This window comes from Denticeps clupeoides, chromosome 2 (genome assembly GCF_900700375.1).
Source record: "Denticeps clupeoides chromosome 2, fDenClu1.1, whole genome shotgun sequence".
In the NCBI taxonomy this organism is placed as follows: domain Eukaryota; kingdom Metazoa; phylum Chordata; class Actinopteri; order Clupeiformes; family Denticipitidae; genus Denticeps; species Denticeps clupeoides.
The window spans coordinates 17,054,306-17,070,255 of NC_041708.1; the positions used below are offsets into that span (position 1 = coordinate 17,054,306).

The 15,950-nt window shown below is 41.1% G+C and overlaps 2 protein-coding genes across 2 annotated transcripts; both read right to left on the reverse strand.

Annotated features, from left to right (window-relative positions):
• Window positions 1-339: 339 nt before the first annotated feature.
• gpr84 (G protein-coupled receptor 84) lies at window positions 340-3,173 on the reverse strand. Its single transcript, XM_028959147.1, has 5 exons — window positions 3,026-3,173; window positions 2,573-2,730; window positions 2,288-2,495; window positions 1,916-2,063; window positions 340-1,653 (listed from the first exon to the last, which is right to left on the reverse strand). The coding sequence occupies exons 2-5, from the start codon at window positions 2,727-2,729 to the stop codon at window positions 976-978; spliced, it is 1,191 nt and encodes a 396-aa protein (XP_028814980.1). The 5' UTR covers window position 2,730; window positions 3,026-3,173; the 3' UTR covers window positions 340-975.
• A 257-nt stretch (window positions 3,174-3,430) lies between these two features.
• Window positions 3,431-11,281, reverse strand: endou (endonuclease, polyU-specific; the record flags this gene model as incomplete). The annotated part of the gene is made up of 6 exons (XM_028961077.1): window positions 3,431-3,733; window positions 6,925-7,067; window positions 7,174-7,280; window positions 8,211-8,324; window positions 10,794-10,996; window positions 11,082-11,281. Coding segments are annotated over 6 exons (882 nt in total), but the record flags the coding sequence as incomplete, so codon positions are not given.
• Between the last annotated feature and the right edge of the window lie 4,669 nt (window positions 11,282-15,950).

Consider the following 15,950-nt stretch of genomic DNA (forward strand, 5'->3'; position numbering starts at 1 on the left):
AGAGATCTGTTTGAGGTTTAGTGAAAGTGGAAATTGCACTGTTTGTGTGTTTTTCTAACCTTGTGACCCATCAAGGCTACTAATGTAGATTATACGATTATAGCGATGTCAATTTAGCAATAGTATGGTATTTAAAATACATTTACTTATTTGAATACAACTTTTAACAATACAAAATAAATCTGTTTCACATGCTCAGATGAAGGTGTAGATGACAGTGAATATAATAAAATAATATTCTTGCTGCCAGTTACTAGCTGTAAGTGATGCGACTGCTTACAATAATGTGTTTCTTCTTCATGCACTCAAATGCAGTTGTGAAGGATAGTCAATATGAAATAATATTCATGTCTATATTTTATTCTTGATTATGCGGACTTGCAAAAAGTAATTGACATGGACAAGCAGACGTATTTCAAAAGAAAACTTAATGACACGTTTATATTTATTCTAATATATGACTTCTTGTATAAAATACATTACTAAAAACATTTATGGCAGTGTAGTCGATACTACTTAACCCTGGTCAAGAGATATTACCCATAATGCATGTCAGGGCTTGTTCACTACTGTAAGGTTCAGCGTCATCAGGATTTACATAAATAGGTAAAATAATTTAAAAAAAAAAACTTGATCTGTAACAAGGTCTGTGTTTCATACAAGGTCATGTTATATGTGACCAAAATAATAGTGCCCTAAGGGTTAGAGCAAATCATCTATGTTAACATAATAAGGAATACTTCTGTGGGAATACAGCTCCAAGGGTGAAGAGTGTTTTTGTGGTAAAATGTGGCCAATTCTGTCCTGGGGACCAGTCATGTCAGCCTGCATACACGACCGTCCCAAACCAAAGTGGATGGGGAGGGGCACACAGCACTGGAATCAGACCGATTTGGATTGGTGCTGGGGCGAGGCTCCGCAGCACACAGTTTGAGAAACACTGTGCTAAATTAGATTTTTGTGAGTGTGTGTGCATTAGTGGTGTTTTGTTAATGGAGATATCGCTCTGTAGACCAGGTCTCTGTAGGCCTGGTTGAACTGCCGGTTCATAGCTGTGTACAGGACCGGGTTAATGCAGCTGTTGAGCCAGGTAAGGTTTGCACAGAGCATGTGCAGTGCCTGGGGTGCATGGCCTTTTCTGTCTGCCATGTTAAGAAGCAGGAAAGGTGTGAAGCTTCCCACAAAACACATGAAGACAGTGAAGCACATGCGAGTGACGCGCTTGAACTCCCCATCTGCCACTGGAGACGAAGTTGGAGCTGGAGCAGGAACCACTGTCTCTGGTAATGTTGTCTTCTTTTCCAGGCGACTACATGACTCAACCTTAACTGTGCCGGGGTTTGGCTCAGGCTCCCCACCCAACTTGTCAGCCTCAGGATTATTCTGGCTGATAACCTCACTGCTCTGTGTGGCGGTGGAGGTATCGACGATGCCACTGTCGTCAGTTGCTGGCCCCTGATTTGCGAGACGTTTCCGGCGAGAAGAGCGGCGACTGGGCCGGTACTGCAGCAGGGCATTAGAGGCCACGCGCACGCGCCGGTAGATAAGGAAGTAAAAGAATCCTACGCAGCCCAAGCCCAGCAGGAAGTACAGCAGCAACAGCACTGTGGTGTAGGGACGTCCTTTGGTGCGGTGGAAGCTACAGGTGCACACCTGATGGAGAACAGCACATCCCGTTGTTCAGACGCTACTCAGACCAATACACAGCTGCATTGCAATATTGCTAAAATAAGGCTTTTCACATGTCACCAGTAGTGCAGAAAATGATTGCACTGGATTAGCTTGTAATCCACAAACACCGTAGATTTACAATACAATCGAGTGACCAAGGTTAATAACATGATCCAACATGCCGTTACTGGATCCCTAAACATTTAAAGGCCAATCTCCTTCCATGAGTTCCTCCCACACTCACCTGTGGTGTGAAGACATACACAGGCCAGAGGGGGGCAAAACTGGCTGAACCCACAACCCAGGTGCAGGCAATCAACAACATCAGGCCACGCCCAGAGAACAGCAGACGGCCAACCGCAGTGGACCGGTATACGATGAGGAGGTATCGGCTGCCAGAATCACCAAATAAAAGAATCAGCTGCACAGAATGCATGTGAAACATAATCATATTTTGGAAAAGTCATAAGGCTAAAAAGGAACAACTGATTATACATTATGTAGTTAATAAGATATTGAACCTTCAAAAAGTAAAGTATATATACAAACAAAAAAATACATTTACTCTGTTACTGTCCACCACTGTATACATCAACAGATACACACACAGACATACCTAACAGCTATAAGGCAGAGTGTGAGGATGGAGACAGAGTTAGATAGGAAGAGTAGAAACCCAAATACACGACACCAGGAGGCTCCACCTCTCCAGCGCAGGTGCAGGTATGAGTCCACACTCACTGGCTGGAGCACCAGGCAGTATAGCAAGTCAGCCAGTGATAGGTTGAGGATCAGCAGGTTGAAACGTGTTCTCAGCCTCGTGTCTGTGCATGAACAAAACACTTCTTGGTTAAAGAAACGTTCAGAAGCTAAATCTTCACAATCTTCCACTGTCGCTCACCATAGAAAAAGGCAAGGATGGTAAGGATGTTGCCCACTGTGCCCACTACCGTCACCAAAGACCCCCATACTACCCCCACATAGCGATAGGCCTCAACTGAGGCCGATGCACATGAGAAGGGGTCAGTCCTGTTCAGCTCACTCCCATTCTGCAACATTCTACAACAGAGATTTCACATACATCACTCACAATTGTCCAAACAACTGTCTAAAGACACTTTTGCAAAATCAATTATGTGGACAACCACACTGGTTGATTCACTATGGCAATCCATAACAGAAGCAGCCGAAGGAAGGAAGATACACACAAACATGCACATACAACAAATATGACTACAGATGCCACCAAATACATTTCCTGTCTAGATATTTTTAACCTCCCCCCACATTTCATGTAATTGTATATTTCCTGATAAGATCTGCTTATCTCCTGTACTGCATTTAAAAGCCTTACCTTCTGGTGATATGTTTTTAAAAGACTTCTGCCTGTTGCTTCCTCTGTTTCTCTTCCGTGTGTAGCACGCTGAAATTTATAAAGCCTGCATTGCGTTATTTGGTGCGTGCGTGTTTATTGGTTAGTATTTCTGTGTAAGGGAATTTCCAGGATGGAAATTACAGAACAGATTTTTCATAACCTGGGAATGCCATGTTAATGAGAAGAATACAAAATTTTTTAAATAACTGTGACCAACATTTAACTTAAAAAAAAAAATATTTTCATTCATCAGAGCATCATTTAGCTTAAATAACAGTTGCAGCATTTTTTTATTCACTGTTAAAAATGATTATAAATAAATACATTAAAACTAAATGAAATATGAAAGAGACATGTTATTACATTCACATATTTTAAAAGTTTATTAGGTATTACTATTGGATTGTTTCTGTTAACTCAATGTTATAAGCATTCTGTATATTTCATAGAGCTATGTGTTTTGTAAAAGTGTCAAATAAAAAGATTATTAGATCAACCCAATCTCATTGGAAAAAAATCAATTGCTGAAATTTGTGTGCAGGGCTCAGAATGGAGAGAAAATGTTGGAAATATCAGGGCGTGGCTGGGTAGGCAGAACCAATGTATTTTTTGCCATCTCCGTATGTAGACTTGTCCCATGTGTATGTCTGGATGATAAGACGCTTCCCGCCAAGACTTAGCTTGCATCTGAAAAAAGGGAAAATGCAGGTGAACGCATACATAAAATAAAAAACACTCACACGTATGTGCCCAAAAACATAGAGGAAGAAATTATTCTCAAATATCTTATTAACATATGAGTCATGTGCCAGAGACAGAGTGCAACAATGGTCAGACAGCCAAGTTCATTCATTCAAGAGATCATTCAAAATGTGTCAAGTATAAAAAGGCAGCACAGGAAAACTGGAGCAAGTGTGAAAACTTGCAACTTTCAGGCAAATTCACATATTGTTCAATCAATTTTAATGGAACCAAATATATTTCACAACACAGAAAGTACTGATTTCATTTCTCCCTGGCATTAACCCTAACGCTTCACTTAGTGTTCACCGACTGCCATGCATTCACAACAATCATGTCACTGAATTCATGTTCCTCATCTGCAGTTTTACATCTTTACATTTACATTTTGGCTTTGTAGACAAGCATCAGTTTTTTGATTCTGATGCGGCAGCTACTGGGAGCCAGTGGTGGGAGCGTAGCAGTGGGTTGTGTTTGATAGAGTTTGATAGAACAGTCCGCGTAAAGCAGATGTGGATCCTTTCCAAGTCACTTGGTAAGACCACTCATCAAGGTAGGACGTAAACCATGCTGATCCCAGAATTCCAAGTCTCTTCAAGATGGACAGGAGATGCTTGTGTTTAACTGTATCAAATGCTGCAGAGAGGTTGAGGAGAATAAGAACAGAGGAGCATTTTGCTGATCTGGCTGCATGTAGCTTCTTAGAAACAGCCATAACGGCTGTCTCAGTAGAATGACCTCTGAAGCCAGACTGGTTGTGATCTAGGAGGTTGTTCTGAGACAGATGAAGTGATAGCTGATTGTAGACACAGCGTGGAAGGAAAATTTAGTAGGCCCAGACACTCCATGAAATTTAGTAGGCCGAACACTCCATGTGTTTCACCTTTGGTCATGGAACAGTCAGAAGACAACTGTGTATCTTAGGTCTGACCTTGTTGATGCAAAAGCTGGACATAATCTGATAAAGGTAAGGTTCTGTGATGCTGATGGGCGCCACTGTCCAATGTGGTGCGAGCTTGCTTTTCGACCTTGTATACCCCAGATGTATAAATGCTTGTGAACTGTAATCAAGCGGGGGGAAAGTTCTCTTGTGGGTCCCCCCGTGCGCGGTAAAATAAACTTGGATAATCAATTCAGATGACATCCTTTATTGCAGCTCCCCAGACGGCAGAATTTCCACCACAACAGCACTCAAGGACTTTAGAAAGAAATGAGACACTGAAGTTGTTGATATCCGCAGGATCAGCAGTTCAGGATTGGAAGACCCCTGGCTGTTTTAAAGATGGATGGTACATGACCAGATGTAATTGAACCATTTATGACGTGAGAAATGAAGGGAATAAGTTCAGGAGAGATTGTTTGAAGTATTGTGGAGGGTATTGGATCCAGTGAGACAAGTGGTTGGATTGCCTGTAGATCTGGATGATTTGGATGAAAATTGTTCTTTCATAGTTCAGTCTTTTTATTGTGCTCATGATGTTAATTTTTCTTTGATAATACATGTAGGTCCTGATGTTTTATTCTGCCTCAGCATCCCCTAGATATGGTAGATATCCAGGTGTTTAGCCCTGAACCTAGACGTACATGTCTTTATTGTGGGGCAAAGAAGTATTTGGCAGCCACCAAAAATGCAAGTTGTCCTACTTAAAAAGATGAGAGAGGTCTGTAACTTTCATCATAGGTAAACATCAATGGTGAGAGACAAAATGTAAAAATAATCCAGGAAATCACATTTAAAGAATTTAGTTGTATATGGTGCAGAAAATAAGTATTTCATGAATAGAAAAAGGTCACCTTAATACTTGGTTAACCTTGGTTGGCAAAGACAGAACTCAAATGTTTCCTGTAGAGCTTCACCAGGTTTGCACACATTGTAGCTAGCGTGTAGGCCTATTCCTCCAAGCAGATATCCTCAAGTGTTGTGATGCTTTAGGGCTTTCGCTGGGCACAGATTCTCTATTGGATTGAGGTCTGGAGACTAGCTAGGCCACTCCAGAATTTTGTAATGCTTTTTATGTAGCCACTCCTTCATTGCCTTTCTGGTAAAATAATAATAATCTGTATTTGATCTGTAACAATGTCTGTGTTTCATACAAGGTCATGTTATATGTGACCAAAATTTACATTTACAGCATTTATCAGATGCCCTTATCCAGAGCGACTTACAATCAGTAGTTACAGGGACAGTTTTAGGGTTAAGTGTCTTGCTCAGGGACACAATGGTAGTAAGTGGGATTTGAACCTGGGTCTTCTGGTTCATAGGCGAGTGTGTTACCCACTAGGCTACTACCACCCAAAATAATTACAAACCATTACAAATGTATTACAAATAACTACCAAGCGTTTTTCTCTTCTTGTTTTATAGTTCTTTACTTAGTACCAGGTTAAAAATAGTGCCCTAAGGGCAAATAATCTATGTTAACATAATAATGAATACTTATGATCAATGAATTCTGGGATTGGGATCATTGTCATGCTGGAAGATCCAGCCACATTTCACTGATGAAAGGAGGTTTTTGCTCAAAATACATGGTCCAAATTCATCCTTTCTGGACCAGTCGTCCAGCCGCAAAGATTGGGATCATTGTCATGCTGGAAGATCCAGCCACATTTCACTGATGAAAGGAGGCTTTTGCCCAAAATACATGGCCCCATTCATCCTTTCCAGACCAGTCGTCCAGCCACAAAACATCATGTTTCCCCCATGCTTCACATTTGGTATGGTGTTCTTGGGATTCAACTCAGCATTCTTCCCGCTCCAAACACGAGTTCTATTTTGGTCTCATCTGACCACATGAAATTCTCCAAATCCTCCTCTGGATCATCCAGATGGTCTCTGGCTAACATTTGATGTGCCTGTACATGTGCAATTAAAGCAGGGATTTGCTACGATCATTATGAGCATCTCCTCCTGTTCATATTAAAAAAAAAAAACTGGCTATGTCCGATAAGAGCTCTGCCTCTCTCTGTCACCCATCCACACCTTATACTATAGTATTTGACAGTACTCATGACATGGCATGACATGGCAGAAGATAAGCATTGAAATTGTTAGTCTTGGGTTGAGAGCCAATCCCTCTGAGTGATCTTACATACACATTTATGATTACGATCGTCTACACTCCACACGCACTTACTGTTTTCCAGGGCGAGTGATGTAGCAGAGGCTGTAGACAGCAAGATCAAACTCTGGGCTACAGCCAATGATGGCAGATCCTACTTGCTTATAGAAGTCCTCCCATTCAAACTGCATGCCCAGGACATCAGGGAAAGATTCCCACTAGAGAAAGAAGTATCTCTCATTAATGCCAAACCTGTTGACTTACCATCTGGTGAACCTGTTTTCTGACAGGTTACTTACTGGTTACCAGTAACTGATTACTTACAGGGCCATTGAAACTGTGGCTGTAATAGTTCAGCTGTCCCTTTTTCTCCAGCGTGTAAAACTGCAGCCAGTTATGGAAGCCTGATACTTTGCCACCCTTAATTTCTCCTGCGAATACACAAGTCCACATCACAACTACAGATGGAGTAAAATCATGATATGATGTGTTCTATGTGCATAGACATACACAGTTGATAATGTCTCAACACTTCCCCCCAGAGGGGCACTTAACACAAATTTGCGTTCTTCTTCAGTTATATTCTGCCTAAAATATTGGTTCTATATTTTAATTATTGCATTGTTATTGTAAAAAAATATGTTTACAAAAAATTGTATTACTTTCAATGAGTAATAAAAACTTTTGCTAATAGCTACACAAAGTGTTTAATAATGTGTGTGTGTGTGGGGGGGGGGTAACTGAAATGAAATTTCTAAATACAAATCTGAATGCAAATAAAGTTCAACTAAGTACATATTAATTAAATAAACTAAATGTAATTAAGATAATGCCAAGTTAAAGAGTTAAGTTAAAGAATGTGTTGTGTTTTTTTTTTAAAGGTTCTTAAAGATTTTCAGCCTCACAGATTGTCTGGAAGGCTGTTCCAAATGCAGGGAGCATAGGCATTAAACACTTTATTGCCATTCTTCATTGTCTGTACACAAGGAACAATTAGCATGCATTCTCCCTGGGCACCTTTCATGGTTGCCCACTGTTCACTAAGGCTGATGGGTTAAATGCAGAGGACACATTTTTTGCCTTTGGAGCATTCTATGACAATGGCAATAATTATGTAGATGTGATTTCTCAGTTCTTTTTTATTAATTTGACAAAACCTCAAGTAAACTTTTTTCATTATGGGGTGTTGGGTGTACAATTCAGAGAAAATATGCATTTAATCAATTTTGGAATAAGGCTGTAACATAACAAAATATGGAAATTATGTTTTGTAAGTCATTATAAAATTGTCTTCCAACTAATCAATTTCAAGATCAGTGTCCACATTCTGTCTGATAATGAGTCCCAAACCTGCACATCACCTGCAAAGATGTGCTCAAAGCCACTGGAATCCAACTTGTTATTGAGTCGGGAGTAAAGTCCAAACCACATCATCTTCAGGTCAAACTTAAATTCTTCCTCAGAGTTGTACAGGCCTAATGCAAACATAAACACAAGCATATTTTATTTTATGCTGATACATTATGCCTCCCAAGCACATGAAAGCACATGTTTGATAAATGTAATTTAATATAGCAAAACTATTTAAGCATTTAGAACAAAATCTGCCAGTGCTAATTCAATAGATTCTGAAATGGTTAGGTCTAATGTTACCCTGAAGACTAAACCTGAAGTACACTGTGAGGGGTGGAAATGATTATATTCATTGGGCAGCTGCTAGGATTACATGATATTATCAAAATCTTGGTGCAATTTGCTAAGGGACATTCCGGGACAATGAGGGATACTATTATTTTGGGATGATGCAAACATTTGAGATTGTAAATCTGATCCCAAATAATTCAAAATTGCATACCAAGTTTTTATTTTTAAACCATTAAAGATGCACAGTGGTAAGAAAAAGATGTACAATTTCTTTTGGTTTTCTACATTTGGTTCTGTCAGTTCTTCATCTATATACAGACATATTCTTCTTGTGTGGTACAAAGTCAAATCTCATTGCCAAAACTCCAAACTCATTGCCTCCAGGTATGCTAACACCTCGCTCCAATTTTCTGAGGTCATTAACTCAACAGTTCACATGTTTTCCCCACTAGCAATATGAGTTGTTTATGGTTCTCAGTAAAGACATCAAATGAATCTGATTAATTGAATCATATATATTTATTAGGTATTATTTAAGGCACATTGTAATATGGGGCGTCGCAGGACCATGCTTTTGTTTTGCATAGCGGCCGTCTGCAAGAAGAAATTCCTGTGCCAATTGTGCATGAACAGACCTTTATACCCCTGGCCTACAGGAAGTTGTCACTGGCCTACAGGATGTTGTCACAGACCAATCAGAACCTGTTGTTTCTGATGTCACACCCCCAGTGCCTCCCATCTGGGGAAGACAAAGAGAGTGTGCGGTCCTGATGGCCGACACCTCACACGTTTGGCTCGGGGGCCTCCTGTCTAGGCAGGACAAAGAGGGTAGGCGGTCCAGACGGCCAACACCTCACACGTTTGGCTCGGGGGAGGCCGACAAAAGGCATGTAAAACAGAGGTGTTGAATCTTCATGCACAACAATTGGCACAGGAATGTCACATTTCTTCTTGCAGACGGCCGCTATGCAAAAAACAAAAGCATGGTCCTGCGACGCCCCATCTTACAACATTATATTTGTCAATTTGACTTGGATGAAGATCTGATCACATTTTTTCTCCCAACATCATCATCATCATCATTCTCCTGCACCTGTCCTCCCCAATCAGCCCCTGCAACACCCTACACAGCCACAAAGTTTCTAAGGACTCAGGGCTTATTCTTGTACCAAACCATTTGTGTGTGCATTTGAACCCTGTGTTTTAAGTTTTGGGGCCTTTTTTTGTATTCTACACTTGCTCCTGTGTTCTCTGTCATGACTGGCTTAAATACTTCTTGTATGTTATAAAACCATTCCAACTTTGTTGCTGATTTAACTGTGTTACCAACGTGAATAAACACAATGTCCACAATGAGTGTATGTATACTTCTGACTTATAAACGTATTCACCTTCTGTATACTCAAGATCAGTTGTGTGGCACAAAACTTTGTACATCACCAATATCTTTCTCAAAATTGTCATCCATTGTCGTCGGAACCCCACCCTACTCTCTCACACACCCAGACCTATGAACAATTTACAGAGAGTTTTTGTGGTCTTTTTGTCGATTGTTTTCAGAACAGGTGTGTTTTTGTTTTGTTTGTCCTCCAGCTTCTTAAATGGGTTCGATCCAATTAATTTCACTGCATGACTGAACAATTACATGCACACATCTGTGTAATCATCAAGAGCTTAGTGTGTGTGTGTTTGTGTGACTTTGCACAGGTGCCTCTTGAGATTTCCCCCTCTGCACTCCTCCTTGTCATCCCCAGTTAACCTATTTAGGCTATTTATTCATTTTTTAAAGATTTGACTGATGAATAATTAGTACCTTCTTTATTCATCCAATTGCAAATAAAGGGATCTGCTAATTGTACGGCCTTTATTTCCTTATTGAAATAATTCCTGGAGGTGGTGTGTGCCCCCAACTCCAATAACCTCTTGGAAGAGTGGTAGTAGCCTAGTGGGTAACACACTCGCCTATGAACCAGAAGACCCGGGTTCGAATCCCACTTCCTACCATTGTGTCCCTGAGCAAGACACTTAACCCTAAATTGCTCCAGGGAGACTGTCCCTGTAATACTGATTGTAAGTCGCTCTGGATAAGGGCGTCTGATAAATGCTGTATGTGTAAATGTTATTTTAAACTGTGTGCAATACTTCAGTAACAATCATGAAGAAATTGTCAGGACCTTTTGACAGTAGTTCCACCTTCTTACAGATGCTATTTGTAAAATGACAAGGATCAGGATTTGGATTTAAGTCATAATTTAGTGTTTTAGTTTTGTGTGTAGATTGTGGTTAAGGTGGCCACATACGTTTGCCATGGAGGAAGGTGTAGAGCTCCTGGCCAACCGCTGTATTGCTGATGGTTTCAGTCAGGAAGGCCTCCTGCTCTGCCAGCTGTCCAGGGCTGAAGTTCTCAGCTACACCCGTTACTCGGTTGTAGTTGTCCAGCAGGGACAGGAGCGCTGCATATGTTGGCTTTGACAACAGATTCTCATCGACAAACTTGTACAACCTGTCATGACAAGATCAGTGTTAGTGCATCCAATGCATGTCTACATGTCTGGGTTGTACAGTACTGGGAATGTTAATGTACCAACCTTTCTGGAGATAAATCAATCTGATCGCTGGTTTGAGAGTCAGGGAGGAGGACTTGGGGGTTTATGATGAGCTGGGATTTAGTGGCTTTGTTAGAGTCAAGAGTGAACAGAACCTCAGAGAGTGCAGCAATCTCACTGTCTGAGATGCTTGCTCTTTCTCCAGTGTCTGCAGACAACACAGCACACAGCAGAATGTATATAAGCACAAAAATGACAAAACCCAAAATGTTTCACTTCTGCAGTTGAACATGGTTGAAATATGTTCGTACATCTGAATTTTACTATTAAAGAACTGATTAAAACAGAAAATCTTCCACTGTGCTCTTAGGAACCTTAATTGCAGTGGAATTTTTTTGTAACCTTGGCCAGATCTGTGCCTTGCCTTATTTCACTCTTACTTATTTGATTTTGCAATTTTGAGCTTAAGAGCATTTAACATGTTCTGGAATGTTAAGAAATTAGAAGGTATAAATAGCCATATTAGTCAACTAATGTGGAAATTAGACCACTGGGCAGCCAAGCATGCTCCAGGGAGCAGTGTATGAGGACGGTGCTTTGCTCAGTGGCACCTCAGCTGCATCTTGGCGGTTAGGGATTCAAACTAGCAACCTTCCATTTTCTTCCAACTGTCTAAACAACGTCAACATTGGTCACACTTTCATAGCCAGAAGACCCACCCATTATGCAAGTACATACAAGTATTTTATCATTGTGTAATTATACACACTAATACCAGGGGCAGTGGTGGCTTAGCGGCTATGGAAGTGGACCTATAATCAAAGGGTTGTGCATTCAAATCCCGAACCGCCAAGGTGTCATTGAGTTCCAATTGCGCACGGTACCATCCTCACATAGAGGACACATGTCACTTGCGTGTTGTGCTGTGGTGTGACACGTGACAATTAATAATTCTCTCCAAAAAATGTAAATATTACTCAACTGATATGTTGTTTGCAGTTATTGCCCTTCAGACACATAAACTGACAGTTTATGTGTCTGAGTCATGGCAACTGGACTGTCTTTCTTTAATGTGGAGATGTTTCATTCTGCATCCACAGAACTTTGTCCAGATTGAACGTTATACAGTTGCCAGAAATGTTTATAGATCCCATGTTATATTCAGTACTTATATATTTTTAAACAATGATACATTTCTACACACATTTCTAAACAATAAAAATATTAAATGATTTGCATTGCTCACAAAAAGACAGGAGGCAGAGCTGGAGCTGGCAGAGTTGAGATTTGGGGTGACATGGATGAAGAGGATTAAGAATGAACACATTAGAGGAACAATTTGGGTCGGATGTATTGGAGACAAAGTAAGAGAAGTGAGATTGGATTTTTTTTGGACATGTACTTAGCAGACGCTTTTATCCAAAGCAACTTACAAGAGGAAGACACCAGCAATTCTCATTCAGTTTCTATAGATTTTGAGTTACAAAACTATAAGCCCTGATAAGACCTAACTTGTCAGGAAAAGAACATGTACAGAGGAAAGACACTGAGTATGTTGGAAGAAAGATGCTGAGGATGGAGTTACCAGGCAGGAGCAAAAAAAAGAGTGCCTAGTAGCAGGGTTATGGATGTAGTAAAAGAGGTCATGCAGGTGGTTGGTATGGAAGAGGAAGACGCAGAGGACAGGGGAGAAATGGAGATGGTTGATCCACTGTGGCCCCTAATAGGAGCAGCGAAATTAGAAGAATAATATTACATTTGCATTGAAATACTGTGCTAATTATTACACTCCCAGTTTTTGTCTTTTTTTTTTCAATTGTACAATTGTAGATGCTCTTTCAGCAACTGAGGTACTCACTGCTGTGTCCAAGTGTCAGAAACCACAGTATACTGGAGAGTAGCACAAGAGTCTTCATCATGATTGCTTGGTCAAGGGAGCTAAAACAGCAGCGTTTCCTACAAACGACACTTTCATACAAAGCATAGCCAAACATAAACCTCAGAAAACATGCAGACCCCGCCTCCCCTGTCAAAATGTATGTCGTTCCATGAATATGAACAAGGCTGCCTAGAGCACACAGATAAGAATGAATGGAAATTGGCCCATAAGGGCCTCTTTCACAGTTAATAAATGATCAAATGTGAGAATTTCACACATGAGATTTGTCAGCCTGCTTGACAATGTCAATTTATGATTTTGAATAACAATTTTTACAAAAAGAGATGGAGGGTTCATTCAGAATTAATTATCTCTAATTTTGACTCAAGTGATCGGGGTAACTAAATTCCAGTCAAATGTCTACATTAAATTGTCTGCATTAATTATCAAATTACTGTTTAGGTAATTATGATCATGTGTATGTGTGTGCATGTGTGTTAAGATGCAGCTGTTCCCAATCCCAGGATTTACAAACACAGTCAGATCTCAATCTTTCTGATAAAACCACCAGTTAATCAGTTACTTTCCTTTAGAAAGTGCTGTACAAATGAGGTTATATGAGGTAACACAGCATAATAAGCGGTTGTACTGTAATGTTGTCAATGGATATAAGGTTGAATATTTCATTTCATTATGGGCTTTTACAAGGAATGGACCAAATGCACTGGTTTCTGGATTTGTTTTTCCCCACAATTTGTTAAATAATTGGCAGATCAAAAACACGGGACACCTGTGACACTGGGAACTATGTCCTTAAAAAGGTCAGCATTTGTAACCAACCCCTGGCATACCAGTACAATAAAGTAAAATAAGGTGTGGGAATATAGTGGCACTCAAAATGAGGGTCTACATGTTCCATGTGTTCATCTAGAATTAGATGTTTAAATCAGTTCTTTCTTCTCTTAGTAAAACGTTTCTTGTGCCCAATGCATGATCCATCAACTCTATTGTAGATGTTTTATTTTCCTGCAGTTAAACACTTTTTTTTTTGCCAAACATTACTTTTTTATTGAATCAGTCAATGGGACTTAGTTCCAAAATTTCTAGGCTTGTAAAGATTTTCACATTGCTAAAAATACTATTTTCTGTCAATTTAAAAGACAAACATCACCTGGTCTGTCCACACTGACAAAGAAATTAAAGCTCAGAGACTGTTTCTGTCCTCAACAAATATAATGTTCTGGCTGAGGTACTATGGTAATGTGGTATTAACAGGCTGAAGGAGACAGTATCAACCTTCAGGCCTACAATATAACACAACGCTTATCTGCTCTATCATGTACACTTTAAGTGATTAAACACAGCTGTAATTGAACCTCTTACTACTGCACAACACCAACTTTACATGAACATGTTTATATGCATACAGTGGGTACGGAAAGTATTCAGACCCCTTTAAATGTTTCAGTCTTTGTTATATTGCAGCGATTTGCTGCAATCATTTAAGTTAATTTTTTCCTCATTAATGTACACACAGCACCACATATTGACAGACATTTTTGCAGTATTCAGACCCCAATCGTCCTGTCCCTGCACCTGCATAATACACCTACCGTATAATGCTGCCACCACCATGCTTCACTGTTGGGATTGTATTGGACAAGTGATGATCAGTGCTGTCACGTCCATGCGGGCATGACGCGACGAGGAATGAAGGATGCTTTCACCTGACATCACGAAACAGGGGTTTACTGGTGAATCACAGGACAGGGGAGACATCAGAGACGTAGACACTGGTGAACATGGAACATAACGTCAAAGACCTGACAGTGGACAGAAACGAACAGGGCAGCTTTATACAATTAACACAGGTGAAAACGATTAGGGAACATTTCACATGACAACAATGAAACTCCGGTCCGGATCCTGGACCGGAGTAACCTGGAGGGCCAGACGAAGCAGTCCATGAAGGAGGGAGGAAAGTCCAAAACACAGTCTTAAATGGTCTGAGTGGACAGGAGGAATCGAACGGAATCGATTCGAGTGAACCAGGATAGAAAAGATGAGCAGAGATGAATGATTAATGAATGAATGAATGAATGGTCCGGTATTCACGATGGATGAGCGGCGGTTCTCCAGCGCAGACGGCTTCGGGCCAGTTTGGTACCGGCACCTCGTCCGCCGTCCGCATGCGTCCGCCACTCCCTGTCAGTCTCCGGCTCGCCCCGCTGAATGGCCGCTCCTCACCTTCAACGCCGCCAGACACGGGACTGAGAGGCAGGGGTCAGGACCCTGCTGAACATGAAGCCATGGAAGGCCAGGGACAAGGAAGCTGGCGGCGTCCTCCCGGCGAGTCGCGGCTCCTCCAATCTCAGCGGGGCTGCGTCAGGTGGCGTCCAAATGTGGGTCAGGTCTTTCTGTCACGTCCATGCGGGCATGACGCAGCGGGTGTACGGAGAGGAGGATGAAGAGTGACGAGGAGACGAGGAATGAAGGACGCTTTCACCTATCCTCACGAAACAGGGGTTTACTGGTGAATCACAGGACAGGGGAGACATCCGAGACGTAGACACTGGTGAACATGGAACATAACTTCAAAGACCTGACAGCGGACAGAAACGAACAGGGCAGCTTTATACAATTAACACAGGTGAAAACGATTAGGGAACATTTCATATGACAACAATGAAACTCCGGTCCGGATCCTGGACCGGAGTAGCCCCATTTCGGACCGGATCGTGACAAGTGCCTGGTTTTCTCCACACATACTGCTTAGAATTAAGGCCAAAGAGTTCAATCTTGGTCTCATCAGACCAGAGAATCTTATTTCACACAAATTTGGAGTCCTTTAGGGGTTTTTAGCAAACCAAAAATGTCTTGCACTGAGGAGAGGCTTCCGTCGGGCACTCTGCCATAAAGCCCCGAATGGTGGAGGTTGATCGTTGCCTTTCTATAACTTTCTCCCATCTACCGACTGTGGCCCTGTAATCAGAAAGTTGTCCCGGAGCCCCCTGGTGAGTGCTGAACTTACC

What these genes read in the sequence shown, in the direction of transcription:
- gpr84 (XM_028959147.1), bottom strand. Translation starts at nt 2,729, where the DNA reads ATGTTGCAGAATGGGAGTGAGCTGAACAGGACTGACCCCTTCTCATGT. An exon ending in CTCTGCCTTATAGCTGTTAG is followed by an intron (nt 2,064 to 2,287) that starts GTATGTCTGTGT and finishes TGATTCTGGCAG; the next exon opens with CCGATACCTCCTCATCGTAT. An exon ending in TGTATGTCTTCACACCACAG is followed by an intron (nt 1,654 to 1,915) that starts GTGAGTGTGGGA and finishes GTTCTCCATCAG; the next exon opens with GTGTGCACCTGTAGCTTCCA.